Genomic DNA, 27021 nt, shown 5'->3' on the forward strand with positions numbered 1-27021 from the left:
AATAAATTATTTTATATAAATCTAAAAAAATAAAAAATCATCAACACAAATTTTATTTTAATTTTTGTGTCTAGTATTGATATTAATGGAAATTTAAAACTATTTAGATATACATATGCACACAGTGTAAATAGGGAAATTTTCATTTCATATCAATAACCATACTAAATTTTCTTACCAATCTTTAAATTATGTTTTCTCACAAATAATTTGTCTAATTTTGTGTGGCATGTTTGTTAAATAAGAAAAGAAAGATGAAAAAGATCATGTTTTGATAATACTTCAAAAATGAGAAAAGTTTTACTCCCATTTGAAAATAATGTTATGATTCGAAGAATTAAGTTTTATTTCCTTGTTAGTTTATAATTTGTAATTTTTTTAAAATTAATTAACTTTTTTATGATTTTCAAATACATATTGGTTCTCAATATTTTTTAAAACAATGCTCGAAGTCTTTCATGAACTAAGACTCAAAACTCCAATCACTATAGTTAATGCAGTATATATTTAGTTCACGATATTTTTAAAATGTTTGTATTAAATTATGCATCAATTTATATATTATTTTATATATGATAGAATGTACAATGAAACTATATAATATTAATAATGTGAAAATCAAGCTATTTAAATACGAAATTCCCATTTAAAGTATCACCCACCAACTTTGTTAATTAAAACAAAAAAAATCACCAACTTTCTATAAATACGATAATCTCAAAGTTAAACATCGAAGATTCACATTCAATTTATCAATTACCCTCTTTGAAATTAAACCATATGAAGAATAACCATTGTTTCTTGCCAAAAAAAAAAAAAAAAAAACAGAAATGATAACATTTTTTTATTTTGTAGAATGTTACTACATGTAACATATTGTTATGTATCTAAAGAGAAGTACGTCTTCGTCTAACTACAAAGGGAATGAACCATTAATAATTGCACAAATTAATCAGAGAGGGAAGCACCATTAATATCGACCACGGAGGGGAAGAATTATTTCTCAAATAATTACGCAAGGGATGAGTATAGTAAATCATAAAGATAATAAAAAAATAATAAAGATTCAATTATCTCAGTGAAGATAGAATTATTCGCGCAGAATTCTTCCTATAATGGGGTGCTAGCAGCTCACAAAGGTATTTCTCGTCACAAGTATTCAGTTTGGAATTACTTGTTAAGTACAATTGTATATATATTTTCTCTTATGTTGCATTTCTCTTTTTTTGCTCATCTTTGAGAGGACATATATATGCTATAGTTGATAATCTTCTAAGCCTTCACTCTCATGTTGATCTTAAGTAAGTTATTTTATGTATAATGGTTGTTACAACATACTTAAAAGTTGTATTGTTTGAATAGTCAAATTCAACAAAAAAAATATTGTTGCATTCGTATTGAATTCTTTAAAAATATAATACTTTTGGAGGATTCGACATGTATTTGTCTGACATTTTTTGAAAAAATTTCAACAACATAATCTAAAAGTTGTGATAAAATTACAATAGAAAAATGGACAATCAGATGAGTCAAATGTACATTGTTATTTTCAAATTTGAGAATAACACAATATTTTTTTTTATCGATCCTTAGTTTTGTGGTAAAACAACTTCACCTCACTATCCTTTTGGAATTGAGGTGGTTATATTGTTGTCGTGAAAAAAGAAGTAGTGAAAGTTACAGATTTACAGGAATTTAATACTTTTGTCCAAAATTTGTATAGGTATTAAAATAAATTTTCACCAAGATAAAGAAAAGAAGGAGCAAAAAATTAGAGCTCATGTACACATTATCTCATCTTTTAAAGATGATGTACGTGACGACCCAATCGTTCACTATTTGTGCAAGTAAATTTCATTGCTCTTGTGCACCAGCCGGGAATTGAACCCGGGTCTATATTGTGGCAAGACTATTCTACCACTAGACCACTAGTGCTACTTGTTTATAGTTTCTCATTATATTTATATTGTACTGTATTGAATTTATCTTTTTTCGACAATCAACTTGCTTACGACAGTGAGATCTATACTACTTGTATTAATTAAGAGTAAAGACATAAAGACACAATCAAAGTTGTCACATATTTGCATTAAGACACCTTAACTTTCAAAGTGTCCTATCACCCCACAAAACTATTTAATATAGTTGTAAATGGGCCATTTTGACCCATTTCCTCGTCTGGATTGTTACCACGCACATGCGGCGCGTCATTCTGTGTTTTCACTGCCATGGACCAATTTAAAAGTGCCACATGTCATTTTCTTTCTTTATTATTAATTATTTTATCAATTTATGTCATCTTCCCCAATTCTAAACCCAAAATAGCCGTTGATAGCCCTAATTTTTCGATTTCATGGTTTTTTTTCCATAGCAAGATCAACGTTGGTTCTCTCTGTTTGACAACTTTATCATCTTTCCCAAGAAAATAAGGTAGGAATTCGTTTTATCTTTTAATTTCCAGTATAAAACGTTAATTTGAAGTTTTTTATGGTTTAATTTCTTCTGAATTTTTGTTCACCAACAACAAAACATGATCGGGAAACAAAACCCGACCCTCAATTTGTAAATGCAATAAGGAACTACTACCAAAATCTTGAAATGATTGTGAAGTAGACAATAAATCAGAAGAAGACGACAATAAAGACAATCTTGAAACAACTAAAACAAGGTCGAAAAACAGAGGAACTAAAAGGAATCTGATAAGAAAGAAGGAAAAGAAAAAAAAAACTAAAACATAAAACAAAAGACCTTACAGAGAAGAAATAAATTTAGAAGAAGAAAAGGAAAAGGAAAGTTGAGAAATAAGAAAAGAAAAGGAAAAGCGACTTTCTTCAAAGAACAGGGTCAGGTCGGGTTGAATTCTATCATAGGGAGTGAGCAACACGCGCGACTACATAGACGAGGGAATGGGTCAAAATGGCTCATTTATAAAGATATTAAATAGTTTTGTGGGGTAATAGGACACTTTGAAAGTTAAGGTATTTTTATGCAAATACGGGACAACTTTGATGGTATATTTATGTCTTTTCTCTATTAATTAATAAATTTGTTTGCATCTTTCAATTGTATCATATTCACTGTTTAATACTAAAATGAATGCAAGATATGTCTTTTATACATATGTTTATCATGACTTACTAAAGTTATTATACATGATATATATTCTCAATTCAACTTTTGAATATTAAAATTAAATTATTTGATTTGATATAAACAAAATCCGATACGAGAAAAGTCAAATCTAATCTCTACTTCCATTTTTTTTAGCAACTTGAACCTTTTTCTTTGATTTCTCATCCAGTATTTGGTACCTATATTGAAGTTTGACTAAATTTGAATTCGCATTGAAAAATCCAATATTTAAGGGTAAAATGCTACCTAAGGGCATCTCCAACCCAAACACCAAATTTGGTGTCAACACTATTTTTTGTATAATTAACTCCAACCCACTGCATCAAATTTTACACCAAAAAAGAATATTTTTTTCCCTCTTCATTATTATATTAATATTTTTTATTTCATTTATATTTTCTTATTTCATAAAACAAATTCTTTCGAAAACATTCACCATATATAATTCATAGTATTTCCTTTTATAATTGTTTAATATAAAATTATTTTGTACCATAATTTTTAAATAATATATCCAATTATAATTTATAGTAGAATTAACATAAATTTAATTTTAAAAAAAATTCATATATAGAATTTTTTTTTATAAAAAAGCTAAATTTTATATCTAAAATTAATATTATAAAAATATTACATAAAAAATAATTAAATATACAAGAGATTTAATTAAAACATACAATTTATATAATGTTTAATTAAAAATTTGTATAATGAAATAATATTAAAATATTCAAAAAGTGAATTGGTGTGATGAATAGTGTTACATCAAATTTGGTGTAACACTATTCACACACCAAATTTGATGTAAAAATTGGTGCGAGTTGGAGCTCAAAACACCAAATTTAGGATCTAATATAAAATTTGATATTGAATTGGAGATGATCTAACAAAGGTGACTACTTAATACCAAGAGCACTCGATCACAAGACCTCTTGAACCTTAAGAGGTATCTCCAACTTCCATTTTATCCAATCAGCAAACATGACTTTTAGTAGCTTAGGTCTATCTTAGAAGAAGTGTGTATTGTGAATAAAGTCAACAATAATATTTGAACTTTAAATTACGAGTGGAGAAACACGTGGCAAAAATATATTCTTTAAATTTACTAAAAAAAAATTATATATATATATATCTAAAAAAAAAAATCATCAATACAAATTTTAATTTTAAATTTTGTGTCTAATATTGATATTAATGGAAATTTAAAATTATTTAGATATACATTTGCTCACAGTCTAAATAGGGAAATTTTCATTTCATATCAATAACAATAGACTGTCCATAGTTGTTGCAAATTAAATTTGGTTGACTGGATTTTCTTACCAACTTTGAAATTATGATTTGTCACATATAGTTTGTCTAAATTTTTGTGGTGTGTTTGTTAAACAAGAAAAAAAATGAAAAAAATATATATGTTTAGATAGTACTTCAAATAAGAAAAGTCTTTACTCCCATTTGAAATTATTGTTATTATTCAAAGAATTAAACTTTATTTCCTTGGAAGGTAGTTTGTAAATAATTAAATTAATTTACTTTTTTTTTTATGATTTTTCAAATACATATTGGTTCTCAATTTTTTTTAAAACGATGCTCGAAGTCATAATTTCATGAATTAAGAATCAAACTCCAATCATTATAGTTGTGCATAAGATAATGCATCATTTAATGGCCGTAGAAGGAAAAAAATAATGGTCATATAATTAATGCAGTATTTGGTGTGCGATATTTTAAAATATTTGTATTAAGTTATACGTCAATTTATATATGATTGTATGCATAATAGACGGTACAATGAATACTATATAGTATTAACAATATGTGAATCAAGTTATTTAAATACAACATTCCCATTTAAAGTATTATCCATCAACTTTGTTATTTAAAATTGAAAAAATCCACCAACATTCTATAAATAAGATGATTCCAAAGTTAAATATTGAAGATTCACATTCAATTTATCAATTTCCCTCTTTGAAATTAAACCATATATCAAGAATAACCATGGCTTCTTGCCAAAAAAATTAAATAGAAATGACAATTTTTAAAATTTTTTTATAGAATGTTACTACATATAACATATTGTTATGTATCCAAAGAAAAGTACGTCTTCGTCTAACTACAAAGGGAATGAACCATAATCAGAGAGGAAAGCACAATTAATATCGACCACGGAGGGGAAAAACTATTTCTTAAATAATTGCATAAGGGGTAAGTATCGCAAATCATAAAGTTATAAAAAATCGTAATAGAGATTCAATTATCTTAGTGAAGATTGAATTATTCGCGCAAAATTCTTCCTATGAAGGTGCTAGCAACTCACAAAGGCATCTCGCTCATAACAAATAGTCAATTTGAAACTTGTTAAGTACTATTATCTATATTTTCTCTTATGTTGCATTTCCTCTTTTTTATTCATCTTTGAGAGGACATATATAGGCTACAACTGATAATCTTCTAAGTCTTCATTCTCATGTTGATCTTGAATAAGTTATTTTATCTATAAGAGAAAAGACATAAAGTCACCATTGAAGTTGTTTGAATTTTTAAAAAGACACCTTAACTTTGCGAGTGTCCTATTACCCCAGGAAACTATCTAAATCAACAATAAATATACTTTTTTGACTAATTTTAACACCACTCGTGTTGTCACGAAATATGGGTGCGTGAAGGACTCTTGATACAGCTTTAGACCAACTTAAAATTGTCATGTGACACTCCTAATTTGACTTATTTTGAAGAAAAAAAATATAAAAATCATGTATTGATTTTTTTTTAACTTTATTAGGAATAATTTTTAATTTTTCAATTTTTTTTTCTCATCTTCCTTACCATCATTAGCTTCCCATATTTCTTGAGCATCCATAACTTCCTTCATTTTTTTTTCTTTTTCTCTTTTTCTTTTTTGGTCTTTGTTTTTTTAAAACTAATGTTATTGTGTTCATTCTTATTCTTTTCTTTTTTTTTGAAAAACAAATTAGTTTAGTGATTTTTTTTCTCCTACAAACCAAGATTGGGATTTGGGAGTAGTTAAACTATGATAAACTTGATTTAGGAGTAAGAAGTTGGAGAAGGTGGTGATTTAAATGTCAGATTTTGACTTGGTGATATTTTGAGTATTTAGATTTTGATTATTTGACGGTGTTTATTTTCATAAATAAATTAATTGGTGATAGTTTGAAATAATTGGTAGTGCTGCTGCAAAATCCGCCCCGCCACAACGGGTTTGATGAATGTTGCAGCGGGAAGAGAATGGCAGAAGAACAGAGTTGGGGAGAAGAAGAAAGACAAAAAGAAAAATAAGAAAAAGAAAAGCAAAGAAATCATATAAAAATATTTAAAAATTATTTTTAACACGTGGAAAGTGACTATTGAGTCGTTTGGTTTGAATATTCAAGTTATGATGGGATAAGTTATGATGAGATAAATTATGATGAAATTAATTATGATGGAATAATTTATGCTAAGATTATTTTTTATTGAGTGTTTGGTTTGTTGTATTCAAAATAATAAATCTTAAAAACAACATATAAGTTTACAAAAATACCCTTCATGGATGTGCAAAGTAATGTATAAAAAGTGTTTAAAGGGACATTTTTGTCATTTAGTCATTTTGTCCCGGGATTACTATACCACCCATGGGAAGGGATAACTTAGCCCGGACTTGCCAACCAAACAACAAATTAAGTGGCACTATAATTTAATCCCAGGACTATTTTAAGTTATCCTTCACACCAAACGACCTCTTAGTGTGTAACATACAAATATTTTTGTATAAGTGGTATTGGGTGAAAAATGGGGTATACATACTATTTTGAAATTGTTCAATGAGGTAATAGGACACCCGTAAAGTTCAGGTATCTTTTTGAAAATTCAGGACAACTTCAGAGGTGACTTTATGTATTTTCTCTATCTATAATGGTTATTATGACGTACTTAAAAGTTGTATATTGCTTGAATAATCAAATTCAACAAAAAGATATTGTTACATTCGTGTTGAGTTCTTTAAAAATATAGTACTTTTGAAGGATTCGACATGTATTTGTCTGACATTTTTTGAAAAATCTTAACAACATAATCTAAAAGGTTGTGATAAAAACTGAAAAATGGACAATCAGATGATTCAAATGTACATTGTTATTTTCAAATTTGAGAATAACACAATATATTTTTTTATCGATCCTTAATTTTGTGATAAAAAAAACCTCACTTCACTATCCTTTTGGGACTGGGGAGTAACTGTTATTATTGTTATCGTGAGAAAAAGAGTCAAAGTTACCAATTTACCGGAATTCAATACTTTTGTCCAAAATTTTACTTAAAATAAACTTTCACCAAGATAAAAGAAAAAAGGAGTAAAAAATTAGAGCTCAGATACACATTATCTCATCTTATAAATCAGATGTATGTGACAACCCAATCGTTCACACTTTGTGCAAGTAAACGTCATTGCTCTCAAATGCACCAGTCGGGAATCGAACACGGGTCTGTACCGTGGCAGACTACTATTCTACCACTAGACCACTGGTGCTACTTGTTTATACTCTCACATTATATTTATATTGTATTGTGTTTATCTTTTTTCAACAATAAACTTGCTTACAACAACAATATATTTAAATGAAATCTCACAAAGTGAAATCTAGACTACTCATATTAATTAAACTTGTTTGCATCTTTCAATTGTGTGTTTATACTAAAATGAATGCAAGATGTCTTTCATACATATGTTTATCATGATTTACTAAAGTTATTATACATGATGTATATTCTCAATTCACACTTTTGAATATTAAAATTAAATTATTTGACTTGATATAAACAGAATCTGATACGAGAAAAGTCAAATCTAATCTCCACTTCCATTTTTTCAACAACTTGAACCCTTTATTTTTATTTCTCATCCAGTGTTCGATACCTATATTGAAATCCGACTAAATTTAAATTTGCATAAGAAAATTCAATATTTAAGGGTAAAATATTATCTCACAAAGGTGACTACTTCATACTAAGGATACTCAAACACAAGACCTCTCGAACCTTAAGAGGTGTCTCCAACTTCCATTTTATCTAATCAGCAAACATGACTTTTAGTAGCTTACGTGTTAGGTCTATCTTTGAAGAAGTGTGTATTGTGAATAAAGTCAACAATAATATTTGAACTTTAATTAATTATAGTATACTTTAAACTTCAGTTTCTTGCTTAGCTTGAACATCTTGTGGGGAAGCAAAATGAGATACTATAGTCTCATATTCTACAATTCTTCCTTGCCAAATTATATCATGACTAAAGGTGTGCCTTTGGTAGAAAGTAAATGTTTTTTTCACAAAAAAACATTTTTTTTAAAAAATAAGTTATTTTTTTATAATTATTTATTTGCTAGTATTTTATAAGTAAGTGATTTTTTTATTTATTTTAAGAGCATTTATAACTTAGAGTGAGAGTTCGAGGGGATGGGATGGTCGTCAAGGGTTACGTTGAGGGTGGGAAGCATTGGATATGTGGAAATGAGATGATGAATTTGAAATATCACTTATGAAACTTGGTTAGTTGGTTTCTTTAATTACGTATGTCTGTTTTTGTAATGACCCGGACCTGGAAAATCATTTTTTTCGATAATTTTGAATAGTCATTTAACTATAGTTAATTAATTTACAGGTAATTTAATTATTTTTAATAATAATGGGTCAAATATGAAATATTAAAATATGTTAGTAGGGTTTAACATTTTTAGTCCACAATTTGAGAGAGGAAAAGAAAAGAATTGTACGAGAGAGGCGTAGAGGCACAGTTAGCGTCGCAAGAAAAATAGTTCGTGCTTCAGGTAAACCTCAAGTCTAATTCTTATTGTAAGTAGTTTTCTAAGATAGGGGTATACATTAGTATAATAATATCCTCCTTGTTGGAATGTCGTTTAGTGATTGTTGTTTGGAAAGATTGTGGCCAGAGATAATGGCAATTATATTATATTTAATAAGTATTTAATGATTCAATTTAATTTTTTTTATAAGTTTTTGGTTAATATAAGCAAGTTACTGCGTATTGGCTCATTAATGAGTTACTGTGTTCATGATCCTTTTAATATTATAATGTTTATTACATTAGACATTAAATAATCCAACTCACATGACAGTTTTAGTTTTCTGTCAAATTAAGTTGGGACAAGTTAGTGATATATATATATATATATATATATATATATGAAGGGTTGATGATGACGTGATCATTGGAAAAAAAAGTATGTTTTTTTTTACGAAATTAGTTAATGGCTGCATATTTCTTCGTAGACTTGAATAGTACTGGTTCGTTGTTAAAGGACACTGGTTATATATTAAATTTTGGTTTAAGAATTATTTTTGAGGTTATCATAATAAGACTCAAGTTTGATATATTGAGATATGTTATTAAATATTGGGTGTAGTATATTATATGAAAGCTATTAGGGTGGTAGTGTTTGGAGAAATTATGACTTAACCGTAGACTTGAAATTTGGAAATATGAGAGTTGACATGTTAGTTGGCACCAAGCTATAAGAACTTGATTTTAGGTTTGGGTGAGCTCTTGGGTCTAGTTGGACATAGAGTAATATGAATATTGTTAATTTCGAAATCTTATTATGGTTATTTATTTGAATAGATTGTATTGATTTGGAAGCTCAACGAAAAGGGAAGGCTCAAGTCTAGGAGTGATTGTTCGGTTATTTGAGGCAAGTGGATTTCTAAACCCTTGTTAAGCGTGTGGAATTCGTGTATTTCCTTGTGGTGTATGTTTGGGAGTAATGTGATCAATTGTTTGTGTAATGTGTTGAGAATTGTTTGAAAGACTTGTTGAATCATCGTTGAAGTTGTGATTTGTGCAATGTTATGAAAATGGTCATCTCCTCATTGTTTGTGTGAACATGTCATTTGCATTGTTCTGAGACGTGGTTGTGACAAGTGTTATGTGCATTGAAAAAGAATAAGAAATTAAAGAGGATGTACCATTTCGAGGGACGTATCGCGCGCCGCGATGGATACTATATTTTGAGGGACGTGTCGCGCGCCGCGACGGATATTATATTTCGAGGGACGTATCGCGCGCCGCGATGGATGCATGGACAGATATGTCCCCCATGGGTCCCGGACTGAGAGACAGCGGGTGTGTATCATTAGGTCAGACATGCATCACTATAATTGACATTGCATTGCACATTTTTATTATGAATTAACTTGATCTTGTGTGTTGTTGATCTTGTGAGTGCCTTTCTGTGAAACTATTGATGAATATTGAGTTGTTATTGAGAATATATGATCTGTTAGAGTGCTATTGTTGAGCTGTATGCTTTGTAAACTGTGAATTGTTAGGTTGGGCTGGTTTTATGCAGGTTGTAGTTATGGAGGTTAGGATGGGGTGTAAGGAGTACCCGTATTCTGTACCCTTAGCTTGTGTTTAGAGGTTTGCTTGTTGAGTACCGTGTGGTTTGGTACTCACCCCTTGCTTCTACAATCTTTTGTAGGTTACGAGCCCGGATCTTCGTGATACCTTCCATTCTCTTCGTTTCCGAGGCTTTCTGTGGAGATCTGAGAGGTAGCTGTTTGTCATCTCAGCGAACCTCCTTACTCCTGTTTATGATTTTGTTTTTACTTGAAAGACAACATCATTTGAGACTTGCGTATTTTATTTCAATTCTAGTATTTACATTAGAGGCTTGTGCACGTGACAACCAGGTTTTGGGGATTGAATTAAGTTGACTTGTTTTCGTAATAGTAATTGCTATTGAACTTTGTTTTATTTCCGCACTTTATCGAAATGATTGGGTTTTAGGCTGACTTGTCTTGGTGGGATACGACGAGTGCCATCACATCCATTTTTGGGTCATGACAGTTTTCTCGCTTTCAAGAAACTTGTTTTTCTTTAATATTTTGACCAACAAAATATGAAAAAAAATTAAAAAAACGTTTTTTTAAAAAAATATTTTCTAGAACACACACCTAAGGCTCGATAGGAATAATAACTTGTTATAACCAATTAGTTTAATTTGATAGGGTCGAAGAAGTCCTTTTGTAGACGCATGCATGATGATCATATTGTATTATTAATTTGAGTGTTTCTCATGGAAGACTAAGTACTCATAGAAGTCACTTATTGTTGCTTCAAAATACATATTAAACTACTAATCACTTCACATCACAATTAATTAATTGTCATATTATTGAAGTCGACACCAAATACTTCCAAAAAGAGTTGTTTTTTACTATGCCCAAATGAAATAATATATATATATATATATATATAGCCTATAGGGAGGAGGATTAACAACTCATGTAACCATGCACAAATAATGTTCTTTTTTTTCTTTAATAATAGTAATATCCAAATTAATTTGTGTACAACTCAACTATTATATTTAATACCTATAAATTTTCACTATTACAAATCTAAATAATCATGTCATATGTAATCAGAGTCACTTCCGAATATATTTTAATATTATAATTTTTTTGACCGTCCAAAGGAATTACATATGAAAAAGAACAAATTATATATATACAACCTTTTTATAATTTTATAATAGTCGCATTCAGTCAATTTATATGCCCTCAGCTATTTCGTCTATACATTTTTTTCCTTTCTTTTAAATCCAAATTTGAACTTTAAGTTTCATGATTTTATTTATTTTATTGATCGTTAAAACATTTATCGATGTGATTCTTTTATGTTCAGAATATCAAAATATTAAATCACATGATACTTGTTGATGATCTTTTACTAGAGAGGTTTTTTATCATCTTCTCTTCTTTATAATATATATAATTTAATCTAATGTGGATTATATTACTTTATAAGTACTCTTTAGTCTTTATATCCATGAGAAAACTAGCTGGTTTTGCCCACCATTATAAATGGTTTGTACTACTTTAAAATTATTAAATTAAGCACTATGCTTTGAATAGAGACTAATAAACAATAATTTGCTACTTAATTTGTCTACGGGCAAACCTACTTAATTGTCTATGAGTTGACTTTTTTTACATCACTTGCAATTTTCGTACTAAAAAATATATTTCACATTTTTTTAATTTTTTTTTTTTTACTTAACACTTATTAAGTCGGTGGCTGATCTAAGTATTGATTGGTTGGTAGTTCTATTCAAAAACTGGTTTAATTTTTGGCATGTTTTCACACTATTATCTCACTATACTTTGATTGCATAATTTATATATTGAAATTTTATGAGCGATGATGTAGCTCTTCAACTACTACTATTTGTTGGACGATATCTATGACGCCAGAGCATAAGAGTTTATTGTAAACAATCTTAGCGTTTATATATTTATAAGAGGTTGTTTTCAAAGCTCAAATGTGGGATCTTCTGATCACATGATAATAACTTTACCAGTTACTTCAGTTTTCACGTTTTGTATGCAATTAAAAACTTAAAAAACAAGAGAAAGAAAGAAGATGGAGAAGAAAATGTAATTCAATCAATTTGAAGTACTATATCATGACTTTCCTAGTATACATCTTTGATTTCCATGTACAATACAAAGATTATGAAAAAAAATGTATAATATCAAACTTAGCTACAAAAAAGAACTTGAGAATTTGGTGAAACATTAAGAAGTCAACACCAATTGATCACAAAAGGCCACCTAAGAGTTTTACCTAACGATCAATAAAGTCGATGAACACCTTAAAAGATCAGCGCTCAAATTTCAATAGAGACAAAAAAAAGTTTAATAATTTCCTTCTTACATGCTAAATCTTGATGAACAGAGCTATCAGTACAAGAAGTGAACGTAAGCTGACTAGAACATGATGATTAATTGTGAAGTGGATTTGGTCCTCCGGGAACGGTTCGATGAGATACTCTATAACTCTTGTCTATATCTTCATTTCTTGATTTTTTTGGAGATGGTGCAGAGTTATTCCATGAAATTGTTGAATTCAATCTTTGCTCTATGCTTGTTGGAGTAATTTCTTGAATTTTTCTACAACTTGATAATTGACTAATGAAGAGTATAATTACCAATATTAGCAGAAATTGAAAAGAAGGATATTGAATTTTCATGATGATTATATGATGAAGAAATATTAGGGAAAATATGGACAGAGAGGGAAATAAGTAGGTGATCTAATTTTGAGTTTTTTTAGAACTTTTGTTGAATGGTGACAAGTCTTTATATTAATATGTGTTTTAATTTAAAGAACTTGTGGTGCAGATAAGAACCAGAAAAAACTAATATTGTCTGGTATAAAATGACATATATACCCTCATAATATTTCCAACTTTTCAATTCTCAAATAGTTTATGAGAAGTTTTTTTGTTTTGTTTTGTTTAAGCATTTGATATTCAAAGTCAACTAACTCGATTATGAGAAAAACTTAAAGAACTCTACCTTTATGAAAGGTATAGTCGATTAAGGGACCGATAATAAAAAATAATGTGCTTTGATTGATATCATATTAATAAAAAATGTAAAATTTCGATGAAAATTTATGATAAATTTCATTGAATATTAACGTATCAAGAACATTTTCGATAATTATTTTCATCAAATATCTCATATTTCTGACAAAATCGTCCATCGAAAATTTATATTTATTTTATTTAATACTAAAAAAAGGTTTGAAAGGGCAAAATAGTCATTAAATGAAGATAGATATTAGCAGAGTGAAATGTGAATAAAGATGTTGCTTAGAGGTTATGAAGAGCTGACAAAAATTTGGTGGGTTGTGTAGGCATTTATTTGCCCATTCATTAATTTTGTTGAGTAGTATCTTTTATTTAAATAAAAAAAATAATTAAACAGTGTTAATATTAATTGGTTGGTTGGACTTTAATGAAAGTTTTTTCAGGAGCCCATCCTTATAGGCATGTGGTGCAAGTGCAAACCCAGCAATTGTCTCATGTTCTTGCCGTTCTCGATTTCTATGGTTCACTTTTAATTGTTCATTTATATTTATTAAAAATTAATTTAATATTAAAAAAACAAATATAAAAACAAGTAAAAGTATTATCTTTTTAGTATAATACAACAGGAATGATTAAACTAATTATTTGATTAATCGGATCATTACGATTTCAAATTCAAAATGATTAAATTGAATATTTTTTCTCATAATTTTCAAAACATTTAAGTATAAAAAATTAATTCAAGAGGACTTTTGTTTCTAACATGACGTAGGCCATTGGTTTTGGGTCCTCTGGGACCTTGTCCATATTCAACTTATTAAATGATATGGTGGTTTCTAGAGGGCACATAAATTCATTGAAATATAATAAACTTTTAATTATTCCACAAAATTAAGGTAAAGAAAATCTCCTGCAAACTGCAAAGTTCCCATGAAACTTAAATTCATTGAAATAATAAACTTCCAATAATTCAGAAGTCTTGATGGTAGAGATTTTCTTGATTTTTTTATGGTGCGAGTTACGACTTTAAGAATTATCTATTTTCTTTTTATTCATCGAATTTTGACACGCTCATACCTACAACGACTAGACGATTACTCCCTACACACCATTAAACATCACTATTTAACACTTGGGTTCGTCCTATACAAGAACTACAACCCAATTAATGTCAAGAAAATATCCTACAATGTTCCCTTGAAACTTCAAGTGTGGAGATTTTAAATAAGCAAGTATGGAAATTAATACAAAATAATTTGAATATATTTGATCCTTATGTTCATTTTTACTTGTCCACTATTTCAATTTTTTTTTTTCATTTTTACTTATGGTCATTTTTAACATATTCAAAGAAAAGACAATTAATTTTCTATATTGTTTACCCTTAACATTAATATTATACATCAATCAATAGAGACAGTATGATAATATGCCAAATACAAATATGACAAGTAAAAGTAAATAAACAGACCAACATTTCTAATTCATATTGTCAACATTAAACACTGAAAATTACATCAATGTTTATCACCAGGTCCTCCATAAACAATCAAATGACCAAGTACATCTCCTTGATCTATAAAATCTTGAACTTTATATAAATTTGTGCTACTCTCAAATTGATTTGTGCCAATATGATCTAAAGAGTATGTTACAACTTTATTATCCACAACATACATAAAAGTGCACTTTCTAAAATATGCATTTTCTAGTAAATTTTTATTTGGAAAAAGTCCACTACCCATTGGAGGGAAAGGTAATCCTTGTGGACTATATGTTATACCTCCATATTGAGCACTTAATGCATGAGCTTGTAATGTTGTAAAAATACTTTTAGGCCAAAATCCCACTTGTTTGTAGTCCTCTCCTAGCATAACCCACCAATTTCCACTTGTTGTATCCTATAGTCAATATTGATAGCAAATATATATAGTAAGATAATGAGAAAAATTCGTAAATAACGTTATCAACGTCAAGTTTTGCAGAAAATAGTGAGATTTTGCTATATTTTGAAACGTAGAAGCATTATGATTATTTTAAAATGTAGCAGAACACATAAACACGCACACAAATCAATAGTGTAAATCGATATCATAAAATACATTTATATATTGACAACAAATAAATGTAGTAAGATAATGAGAAAATTTCGTAAATAACATTATTAGCGTCAATTTTTGTAAAAAAAATAGTGAAATTTTGCTATATTTTGAAACGTAGAAGCACTTTGATTTCAAAATGTAGCAGAACACATAAACCCGTACACACAAACCAATAGTGCAAATTGATCATAAAATACATTTATTGACAACAAATAAATGTAGTAAGATAATGAGAAAATTTCGTAAATAGCATTACTAACGTCAAATTTTGCAAAAATCATGAGATTTTGCTATATTTTGAAATGTAGAAACACTTTGATTTCAAAATGTAGCAAAACACATAAACCCGCACACAAATCAATAGTGCAAATCGTTCATAAAATACATTTATTGACAACAAATAATTATAGTTAGATAATGAGAAAATTTTGTAATTAGCGTTATCAGCGTTAATTTTTTTTTTAAAAAAAGCAAAATTTTGCTATATTTTGAAACGTAAAAGCACGTTAATTTCAAAACGTAGCAGAACACATAAATATGAATTACCTGTTCAAGATACATTAGTTGTGAACTCACAGGTCCACCAATTCTTGAAGGTACAAGTGGCATTCCTAAAGGTATACCTGTGTTTACTAGGACAAAGCCAGAACATAATGTATTAAAGCAACCTGCACTTCCAGCCTATAATAATATATAACCAAAAAAAACATTTAATTATAATTAGTAAACATTAAAGTCTCTTACAAAGCTTTAATTAATTGATCATACAAATTAAATTTTGTTCATAATTACCTCAAATTTTGCATAAAGTCTTGGCTTATTGTCACCATTTAGACTAGGATGCACCTTCATTAAGTTTAGCAATAATATAAATAACAAATATTAACTTAAAAATCAAATGGAGTTTGTCCTAATTTTAAATAAAACTTAACTTAGAAAAAAAATTGAAAAACATTTCATCAAAAATCCCTTATTGATGAGCCAAATTTCGACAGAAGGTCCAGCAAAAATTAACACTTTTCTCGATATTATATAAATTTCTACACAATCAAGTTTATAAGATGACTTCTAACAACATATAACTGTCGATGCTATATGTATTCTTTTAAACACTATCAGTGCATAAAATGATATATATATATTGATGATATACAAATTTCTACACCATCAGATTTATAAGATGACTTGTAACAACATATAACCATTGATAATATATGTATTCTTTTCAAATATTGTTAGTGCATAAAATGATATATGTATAACCGTCGATGATATACAAATTTATACACCATCAAATTTATAAGATGACTTGTAACAACATATAACCGTGGATGATATATGTATTCTTTTCAAACATTGTCAGTGCATAAAATGATATATGTATAACCGTCGATGATATACAAATTATACACTATCAGGTTTATAAGATGACTTATAACAATAGATAATCATTAATGATATATGTATTCTTTTCAAATACTGACAGTGTATAAAAGTTAAATGCGTTTTGTTTTATAAGAAGTAGAAGTGAGCTTACAATCCAGCCAACTTCAATGGCATCACTTAGTCCAGCTTCAAGCCTCACGCGAGCTCCACTAAACTGATCTTTTTGAACATTAATTGGTGCATGTATAGTAGTAATCATGCCACCTCCAAGTATTATATTTCTATCAGAACTTGGAATTTGTGTTTCTGCATACTAAAATCAATAAAAAAAAATCCCAAAAATAAGAATTTATATGCAAATGATTCAAAGTGGACACTTGACAATTTTTATTCAGTGCATATCTTAACTTTATTTTGGTCTAATTACCCTAATTGAACTTGACGAGGTTATCAAATTTCCATGTTCAAGGTAAACTATGTGAACATAAAGTTTAGATGTGCACTGAATAAACGTTGTGAAGTTTAGAGGGTATGAATCTATTCTGGCAAAAACAAAAAAAAGGGGAGGGGGGGGGGGGGTCAATACACACCTGGTAAGGATTTACATCATCTAGGGAAATTGAGGCCTTAGAATTGGTTATGTTGTTTCCCTGCATGAAGTACAAGTACACATTATTATGTTAGAGATTCAAAACTAGAAATTTTTTGAAGGGAGAGGTATTATATTAAAAAATAAATCATTTTTATGTATTGACGATGTAAAAATGTTACATATTTGTATGATTAATTCGATAAAAATTCCCTATAGCGTTATAAAAATAATCATGTAAATAGTGCTCGATTAGAAGACGTTGCTCTTTCTTTTTGTATTTCTTTGTCCTTTCGACTTACATGACCATTACGATGACTTTTGTCCATGCATTGCATATGTTGGTGTCGAATGAGATCCTCTTTAGTAACTCTTTTAATAGGAACAGTTCCACTAGGACATCCATCGCCTTCCAACCCAATCTTTGAAGGTCTTTCAAAGATCGAAGCCTTTGCATCTATTCTTGATTTGGATAAAGTAGGTTTCATCTGCATCAAATTAAAATACACATATTTTTGTCATAAAAATACTAAAATTGAATATAGAAGTATATAATACAAACATACCTTTGAATGAAAATCATGATTCTGTAATAGTGGATGGTCAAAAGCAGGTTGCTTATAAAAATCTACGCAGTCATATACATCTCCATTATTGGTCTACAATCAACCAAAAAAATGAATTTATTTTTTTCCTTTTTTTTTAATAAATAATTTTGATATGCTTCAAATATTATGATATATATCACCTTTATAGTCTTGATAGCTGGTTTATTTATAAGCTTTAATTGCCTCTCCAATTCTAAATCTTCAACCTCAGATAGGCTTTGTCTTGCTTCAATTTTGGCATAGCTCAACAATAGTGAAATTGCAACAACAATTTGTAATATCTACAATTTGAGAAATAATAATTTAGCAACATTATGTTAAATTTTTTGCCTTATGTTAAATTTTTGGTCTAATAATATAAATCCAGCTTTGCCGTTAGAAAAAAAGTCTCGTTTGCCCTTGATCCCTAATGGAGTTTCAACAAGAGGATAATTTTATACTATAGTCGAAAGGTAAAGGGTAAATTTGTATTTTATTTCTCAAAAAAATTGGGCACATGTAGACCCATTTCATGGTGAAGCGTTCCTCAATATAATGGCAAAGGTTAAACACGAAACGATTTGCTATTATCAAAAGTATGAATAAACCAGAAGTATAACGTAATAATATTGAACGATTTTAGATTTAAAAAAACTTAAGAAAATGAATTTATGAAAAGTTACCTGATTTGACATGATGGTGTTGAAATTTGATGCAAAATGAAAATACATGTGAAATACAACATATATATAGATTTATTATACTAGTAGAAGATGAGAGAGTATTTATTTGAATAGCGTAAAAGTCAAAGTCAAATGTTACAATTAATTTTCTATATTATTATTTTGGATTTCTTATAAAGGAGATTTTTTTAAAGTATTCCAATAATTGTGGGAATATGATATTACTCCTTCCCTCTATTTTTTTTTTTTTTGTCACCTTTTCATTTTCCAGAGTCAAACAATATGAATTTTTACTAACATTTGAAGATATATATTTTTCATCATACTGATATGAAAAAAGTTGCAATTTATAGTACTTTTCGTATAGTGTTTGAATATCTAAAATTTTATTTTAAAATAACGAATGAATATGTAATCTAATTTAGCTTTGAAAGTTAGTCAAATTGACTTTAAAAAAGCACAACATGACAACAAAAAAGTAATGAATGGAGTATATTTTTGTGGTCATGATCTGTTCTATGATGCGGAAGGTTAATAATTAATTTCTGTAAATGAATTAATTTTTTACTTTGAAAAATTAGGTGCCTTTTTAAATTTTATATGTTCATAATCTGAAATTATCTTTAAAAACCATTTCCATTTTAGCAATAACAGTGTTTAATTGTTGATCCCCATATATCTCGAGAAAACATCAATCTCCTTCCCTCCTGAGTACGTTCACGATAAAATGACTGAACTTCACTTATACGTCACTTTAGACACTATATATCTAAAATTATTTCAAAGTAAATAGACTTGCAAATTTTTACATACGCCAAGCAAGTATGACTTAAATTATAATCCCAAAAATAATTACATATGTTATATATGTTCACCTGGTCCTCCATATAACACTAAATTACCAGATTTAGCCCCAGAATTTGGATAATCAGTAACCCTATACATATTTGGACTATTTGCAAATAATTTCACTACAATGTTATCTAAAGATTTAGTTTCATTTTTATTAGTTAAGTAGGTACTCTTACTACAATATCCATCTTTTTTCATATCTCCAACTGGAGAATAGCCACCACCCATCGAAGGTTCTGATACACCTGGTGGACTATATATACACGACTCCTCCAAATTCAGCACTTGTTGCAAATCCATTTAGCTTTGTAAATATCTTTGATGGCCAAAATCCAACTAATGTATAGTTTGGTCCCATTTTAAACCACCAATTTCCATTTGACATGTCCTATATTATAACCAAAAAGAAGAAAAAAAAAGTTAAGTTTCATTAGGACTCGATACAATATTTGAAGTTTATGAATTCCTAATATGATCACGTAAGTTCATATCAAACAAAAGTATTGGATTTACAATTAAATATTTATAGATATTAAGTAGATTTTTAAAAATATAGATACAAAATTTGAACAAAAGCTAATGATTCTGTAACGTCCCAGTCTGCTAGTGATATTGTCCACTCTAGGCCTAGGCCCACATGACTTTAAAATGCATCACTAGTTGGTAAGACCTACTTACTTATATACCCAACATCTTTCTTGTGTTTTTGCTGATATGAGACTTTTTTTATCTTAAGCTGGGACGTCACAGATTCACATGAACCCGTAACTTATAAGCAAAATCATGCCTAAAGAGCGTTTCGTTCTTTAATCGACCTTATAAGACGTGAATCCAAACTACTCAAATCACAAAGTATAAGACACCAGGTGAAAAACCGAAAAAAAATGTTAAAAGTATATGAAGATGCACACTTACACGAGCAATGTACATTGGTAAATCATAAATAGGTCCACCATAAGTTGAGCCAGGAAGTTCCCCATCTAAAGGTATTGCAGTATTTATATGTATAAATCCAGGACATCGAGTATTAAAACAAGCTAATTTTCCAGCCTGTCATCGTAAGAAAAAAAATCGAATATTAATTAATACATTGATTTTCAAGTAAATCATAACATAATTAGTTTTAATACGAAAGAAGCACCTTAAAATATGTGTATAATCGTGTATGAGTGTCTCCATAGACAGGTGGATTCACCTAATACAAAATTGAGAGTCAGTAGATATACAATCGCGATTTATATATAACTAACTTGAGTTAAAAGATACTAATACGAATTAATTAGTATTATTAAACTTACTGTCCAACCAACTTGTATACTGTCGATTCCATTTTGAACCTTAATACGACCTCCACTATGTTGATGTTGAGGATTATGCAAGCTTAAAATTGCTCCTGCTCCTGCTCCTGCCATTTGGTTACTTGGATTATTTAGGATTTGTACTGTTGCAAACTGAATTAAGCAAAATCACAACGATCAGAATAAGTGTGATCTTATTATATGTGTATTTTTAAATTTTATTTTTTGCATATGTATATAGTGTATACATATATAGTTTGAGCTAAAAACAATGAATTCAGTAGAATATGGTTGATAAAAACATACAAACCTTGTAGCCTCCTCCAAATTTTGTATGAGATTTGGTTCCATTTGAAACATTGAACTCTATACCCTACATAGAAATAATAACCATATATATTGTGAATAAAAATATAAAAAGAGAAGTTTGAATTTTTGAAATTTTAAAAACTTGTAGAAAATCTTGCAACAAACTCACATCACCATCAGGAGAATCATCTGCACCTCTAATTTGTGATAAAAGTCTTTGTTGTATTAGATCATCTTTAGTAATTCTTCTAATAGGAACTGTTCCAGTAGGACAACCTCCGCCTTTTAACCCTATGTTTAAAGGTCTATTAGTGTTTGAAGAAATGTCATCTTTTTGTAAATTGGGCAAGGTAGGTTTCATCTGCATCCAAAAAAGTAAATTTTTGAGTTGCTATATATGTACAATAATTGTTTCAACATTTGATTACAAAAATTGAATTATACGAACTTGAAACTAGTGTATGGATGTACCTCGGGATGAAAATTGTGATTCTTTAGTAAGGGATGATCGAAAGCAGGTTGTTTGTAAAAGTCCATGCAATCATATATTTCTCCATATTTTCCCTACTTAACAACAAATAATAGCAATTATTGGCCAATCTTAATATAAACATAGATGTAGTGCAAAATTAGATCTAATATTTATTATTTGATTGTTCTTATATACATCCCAATAGCTAACATTACAATTCTAATCATAGTGTCACGAGTTCGAATCTCCGTAACCATCCAATTGTTGCAATATAATAAGGTCTTTTTACCTTTTCATCACGTACGTCAGACGAAAGACATTATTATAGAGATTGTACCTTAATCGTCTTGATTGCTGGCTTATTAAGAAGCTTTAGTTGCTTCTCTAACTCTAAATCTTCTGCTTCAACTTCAAATTGGTTTAAAAATAGAAAAATTGCAACCAAAATTTGTATGATGGCTCTTAGATGCAATGACATTTTTCTATGTATCCAATATTGTATTTGATTAATTTTTCTTTAATTTTTATAACTCATTTCAAGCAAATATACCATTGATTATCAACAAGTTAATAAATAAAACAACAAAGTTATGTCACATTAATTACCTAATTTATTAAGACTTGAACGCAAGATTAACTAAAAACTCCACAACTAACTAGAGATTTTATTCTAATCAAAATAGGAGTAGGCTCGTTTTAATGCTACAAGTCCATAATATTTGACCTTGGGATATTTTATTTAATGCATTAGGATAAGTGATTATATTTGAAATCCGGTTGATTTGAAGTTATAATTTATTTACACATGTAATTTACATTTCTTAAATTTGATTCCTTTTTTTTTTTTTTCATAAACATGAAAAATCTACAATTTGTGAATACCATAAAAAACATCTCCAACTCTTATACCAGATGAACAAATCATAGTTTATAAACAAAATGTCGAAATATTTTAAAACACTATCAATAAATCAAATATCTCTATGTTTCTTTATATATGTTCACCTGGTCCTCCATATAGGACTAAATTACCAGATTCAACCCCAGAGTTTGGATAATCAGTGACTCTATACAAATTTGGACTATTTGCATATAATTTCACTTCAATATCATCTAAAGATTTAGTTTCATTTTTATCTGTTAAGTAGGTACTATTCTTAAAATATCCATCTTTCTTCAAGTCTCCAACTGGAAAATAGCCACCGCCCATAGAAGGTTCTGGTACACCTGGTGGACTATATACGATTCCTCCATATTCAACACTTGTTGCAAATTCATTTAACTTTGTAAATATCTTTGATGGCCAAAATCCAACTGATGTATAGTTTGGTCCAAATTTAAACCACCAATTTCCATTTGAAATGTCCTATAAATGGTAAAAGAAAAAAAATCAGATAAATAATAATAAAAGAAGGTTAAGTTTATGGATTGATAGAGTGTATTATTTATATAATCAGATTATTTACAAGATAATTTAATTACATGTCATTCTATATAATAAGCATTCAGTAGTAATATAGAATAAATGATAAGTAACCTGCTATAACATGTCAAAGTACATGAATATATATATTCATTGTTTTTTTTAGATTATCATTGGATTATAAAATGTTTTATGATGAATACGATCATTTCACCTTTAATTTGAGTATTTTGAATTCGAGCTCAGAATATGAAAAAACAGAAGATGGAAGATTTACACAAATTTCCTTTTTATGCCACAATTTAGATTTTGTCTGTCTTTGAAAGTTGTGCAAATATAGCTCTTAGGATTCAGACACTAATCTAACGTTTTCTCATAAAATTTATCGTTTGTTCAAAAAAGACTATATGCAATAGTCTAAAAAGTCTATAAGTTGCCAGAGAAATTAAAACAGGATCGACATTCACTAAGCAATTATCCCAAAAAAGAGACAATAGACAAAAATTGTGGAAGGAATAATTTTGGTAAAGAGTGTTTCTCTTTTTAATGTGTTCTACGCAACGTAGGGGAAGATGCACACTTACACGAGCAATGTACATTGGTATATCAAATATCGAGTGGAAAACTTTAAAAAATAGGGGAAGATGCACACTTACACGAGCAATGTACATTGGTACATCATAAATAGGTCCACCATAAGTAGAGCCAGGAAGATCTCCATCTAAAGGTATTGCAGTGTTTATATGAATAAATCCAGGACATCGAGTATTAAAACAAGCTAATTTTTCTGTCTGCAATCATAAAAAAAATAAATTAATTAATACATCGACTTTCAAGCAAATCATATCATAATTAGTTTTAATACGAAAGAAGTTAAAGAAAACTACCTTTAAATACGTGTATAATCGTGTATGAGTGTCTCCATAGACATATGGATTCACCTAACACAAATTTATTAGGTAACTTTGATTAGCATATATAGTCTGATGCAGGATTTAGAGTCAGTAGATGCACTCACACAAATAATTACTCGAGTTATAATTAAAACTTACTATCCAACCGACTTGTATGCTTTCGATCCCATTTTGAACCTTAATACGACCAGCACTAAATTGATGTCCACTAAGATTTTGAGGATTATGTAAGCTAATAATTGCCCCAGCTCCTGTTATTTTGTTTGTTGAGTTGTATGGGATTTGCACTGTTGCAACTGAAACAAAGCAAAACACAACATTTTTTAAGCCTCTAGCTAGTCGATATACATAAATTATAAGACTAATTATACATTGATACACATGTATATACATATATTATTCATCTGTTGGCTATTTTTAAGGGGTGGGCGGGTATAATGTGTTAAAATATCGAAAATATTAGTGTTTCATAGCTAGAATATGGAATAATAAAAGCATATAAACCTTGCGTCCTCCTTTAAAAGGTGTACTTGAGTTGTTTCGATCTAATATACTGGATTCTATATCCTGCATAGAGATAATAATCGTATATATTGTGAAGAAAAATATGAAAAAAGTGTTTGAGTTTTGAAATTCGAAAAATGTTGTAGAATCTTTTGCATTAAACTTACATCACCATCAGGGGATTCATCCGCGCCTCTAATATGTGATAAGAGTCTTTGTCGTATTAGATCGTCTTTAGTAATTCTTTTGATAGGAATTGTTTCAGTAGGACAACCTCCGCCTTTTAACCCTATGTTAAAAGGTTTGTTAATGTTTGAAGAAGTGTCATCTCCTTGTAAATTGGGCAAGGTAGGTTTCATCTGTATCCAACAACAATATATTTAGTGAAATTTCACAAGTGATCAAGTCTGAAGAGGTTAGAGTGTGTGCAGATTTTACCCCTACCTCGAGAGGTAAAGAGACTGTTTCTTAAATTTGTTTCAAAATTTGATTATAAAAATTAGATTGTATGAACTTGAAACTAGAGTATAGATGTACCTCGGGATGAAAATTGTGATTCTTCAATAGAGGATGATCGAATGCAGGTTGTTTGTAAAAGTCCACACAATCATATATTTCTCCATATTTCCTCTGCTTATCAAATAGTATACTACTAATTAGTTTCCATTCTTTATATAAACATAGACATAGTACAAACTATTATTCTTAATATTTATATTGTGATTGTCCCTTATGGACATCCAAATCCCAATAGCTTACATATTACGATTCAAATCGCAGTGTCACGAGTTCAAATCTTTATGACCATCTGATTACTCTAGTACAATAAGGTTATTATTATTTCTCCATCACGTTAGACAAAATAAATTATTTTCTTTAAAATCTTTATAAAAATAGAGATTGTACCTTTATAGTCTTGATAGCTGGCTTATTTATAAGCTTCAATTGCCTCTCCAATTCCAAATCTTCAACCTTAGATAGGCTTTGTCTTGCTTCAATTTTGGCATAGCTCAATAATAGTGAAATTGCAACCACAATTTGTAATATAGCTCTCAGATGCATCAATGATTTCTACATTAATTTGAGAAATAATTAAGCAAACTTTTGGATTAGAAATATATATATAAATATAAATGACCCAAAGAAAGAATTAGAATAGAAATATATATAAATGACCACCTCAATTTCATGGAAACACACAATACATGTCAATTCTCACTAGCAGTAAACACCACCAAAAAAATTCAAAGCATACGAAAATGAATTTCTGAAAAGTTACCTGATGTGACATGACTCTGGAGATGATATTTGTAACAAAATGCAAATAAATTTGAAATTAAACTAGTATATTAGTAGAAGATGGGGAAGCATTTATTTAAATGGTGCAAGTAAAAATAGTAATGTTACAATTAACTTTCTACATTTTGGATTTCTTATAAAGGGAATAAATTTACGAAAATCTTATATCATTTTTTTGGACATCTTTTTGATGATGCAGATAAGGTAAACTAGTCAGTAATTCATTTCTTATAAATGTGTTTTTGACTAATTTTATAAACTGGTTAAATTAGCTTATAAATATTTTTCAATTTATATATATGTTTGGTAAATACTAAAATGTTACAAGTCAAAAGTCATAAGGTTATCCTAAAACTTATGATTTTACACCTACTAAACATTTTGGTTTGACCAAATATTTTACAATTTTATTGCTGATATTATTTGTAATCTTTGAAATCTCTTCCTAAATCATATAATTTATTAGAAAAATTACTGAAATACACGTCTTATGTTTCCCTTATTTCTAATATTTCCTTCTATTTCTAAAAACCTCTAAAATCCCTTATTTCTCTCCTAATTTTAAATTATTTTATAATGTATCCGGGTTGGTTTTTAATGTATGAGTTACATATTATGTATCCGGTTTATTTTATAATGTATCCGAGCTACATATTATGTATCCAGTTTGTTTTACTTTTTCAGGGATTAATGTAATTACAAACTAAATAGGGATATATTGTAATTTCATATTAAAACTGTGTGATTCCTAAAATTTATAATAATTTATTTATCTTTCTATTCTATTTTAAACACAAAAAGAATTAAAATTATGTGTTGGGCTCAGCCAGTCCAAAGATACTTTTACATGGTATGATATTGTACTTTGGGCCAAACTCACATGGTTTTCCCCCAATGGGCCTCACACCAGAGATCATACACCTTATATGAGCTTTCCAATCTTTTTAGCTATCAATGCAGAACACTGGAATTTTTGTTTGCAAACCCGACAATTGTCCTCTTGAACTAAGTTCTACGTGGCCCATCACCATTATTCAGAGTTAATATCTTAAAAGGTCACTGAACTATGAGAAATTA

General features: G+C 28.8%; 2 protein-coding genes, 1 non-coding gene and 1 pseudogene across 3 annotated transcripts; all 4 read right to left on the reverse strand.

Annotated features, from left to right (window-relative positions):
• Window positions 1-7495: 7495 nt before the first annotated feature.
• LOC125827234 (small nucleolar RNA snoR114) lies at window positions 7496-7584 on the reverse strand. Its single transcript, XR_007442984.1, has one exon. It is a non-coding gene; the product is annotated as a small nucleolar RNA snoR114 (small nucleolar RNA).
• A 7459-nt stretch (window positions 7585-15043) lies between these two features.
• Window positions 15044-18921, reverse strand: LOC125826728 (uncharacterized). Its single transcript, XM_049506073.1, has 9 exons — window positions 18874-18921; window positions 18352-18492; window positions 18170-18262; window positions 17906-18091; window positions 17605-17664; window positions 17166-17327; window positions 16421-16474; window positions 16175-16309; window positions 15044-15427 (listed from the first exon to the last, which is right to left on the reverse strand). The coding sequence occupies exons 1-9, from the start codon at window positions 18919-18921 to the stop codon at window positions 15044-15046; spliced, it is 1263 nt and encodes a 420-aa protein (XP_049362030.1).
• An 813-nt stretch (window positions 18922-19734) lies between these two features.
• On the reverse strand, window positions 19735-22282 carry LOC125826729 (uncharacterized; annotated as a pseudogene).
• A 513-nt stretch (window positions 22283-22795) lies between these two features.
• On the reverse strand, window positions 22796-25712 carry LOC125826730 (uncharacterized). The gene is made up of 8 exons (XM_049506074.1): window positions 25552-25712; window positions 25183-25275; window positions 24813-25004; window positions 24672-24708; window positions 24280-24437; window positions 24115-24168; window positions 23884-24018; window positions 22796-23170 (listed from the first exon to the last, which is right to left on the reverse strand). The coding sequence occupies exons 1-8, from the start codon at window positions 25705-25707 to the stop codon at window positions 22796-22798; spliced, it is 1200 nt and encodes a 399-aa protein (XP_049362031.1). The 5' UTR covers window positions 25708-25712.
• Between the last annotated feature and the right edge of the window lie 1309 nt (window positions 25713-27021).

This window comes from Solanum verrucosum, unplaced genomic scaffold, assembly GCF_900185275.1.
Source record: "Solanum verrucosum unplaced genomic scaffold, falcon-dt-bn FXZP01000060.1, whole genome shotgun sequence".
In the NCBI taxonomy this organism is placed as follows: domain Eukaryota; kingdom Viridiplantae; phylum Streptophyta; class Magnoliopsida; order Solanales; family Solanaceae; genus Solanum; species Solanum verrucosum.

Excerpts from the sequence above, each read along its gene's own strand:
- LOC125826728 (XM_049506073.1), bottom strand. The coding sequence starts at position 18,921 with ATGTATTTTCATTTTGCATCAAATTTCAACACCATCATGTCAAATCAG. Across the intron at positions 16,475-17,165 it reads CCATTGAAGTTGGCTGGATT|GTGCATCCTAGTCTAAATGG; the intron begins GTAAGCTCACTT and ends AACTTAATGAAG. Across the intron at positions 15,428-16,174 it reads AACTAATGTATCTTGAACAG|GATACAACAAGTGGAAATTG; the intron begins GTAATTCATATT and ends TATTGACTATAG.
- LOC125826730 (XM_049506074.1), bottom strand. The coding sequence starts at position 25,707 with ATGCATCTGAGAGCTATATTACAAATTGTGGTTGCAATTTCACTATTA. Across the intron at positions 25,276-25,551 it reads CAGCTATCAAGACTATAAAG|AGGAAATATGGAGAAATATA; the intron begins GTACAATCTCTA and ends TTTGATAAGCAG. Across the intron at positions 24,438-24,671 it reads ATTAGATCGAAACAACTCAA|TTGCAACAGTGCAAATCCCA; the intron begins GTACACCTTTTA and ends GCTTTGTTTCAG.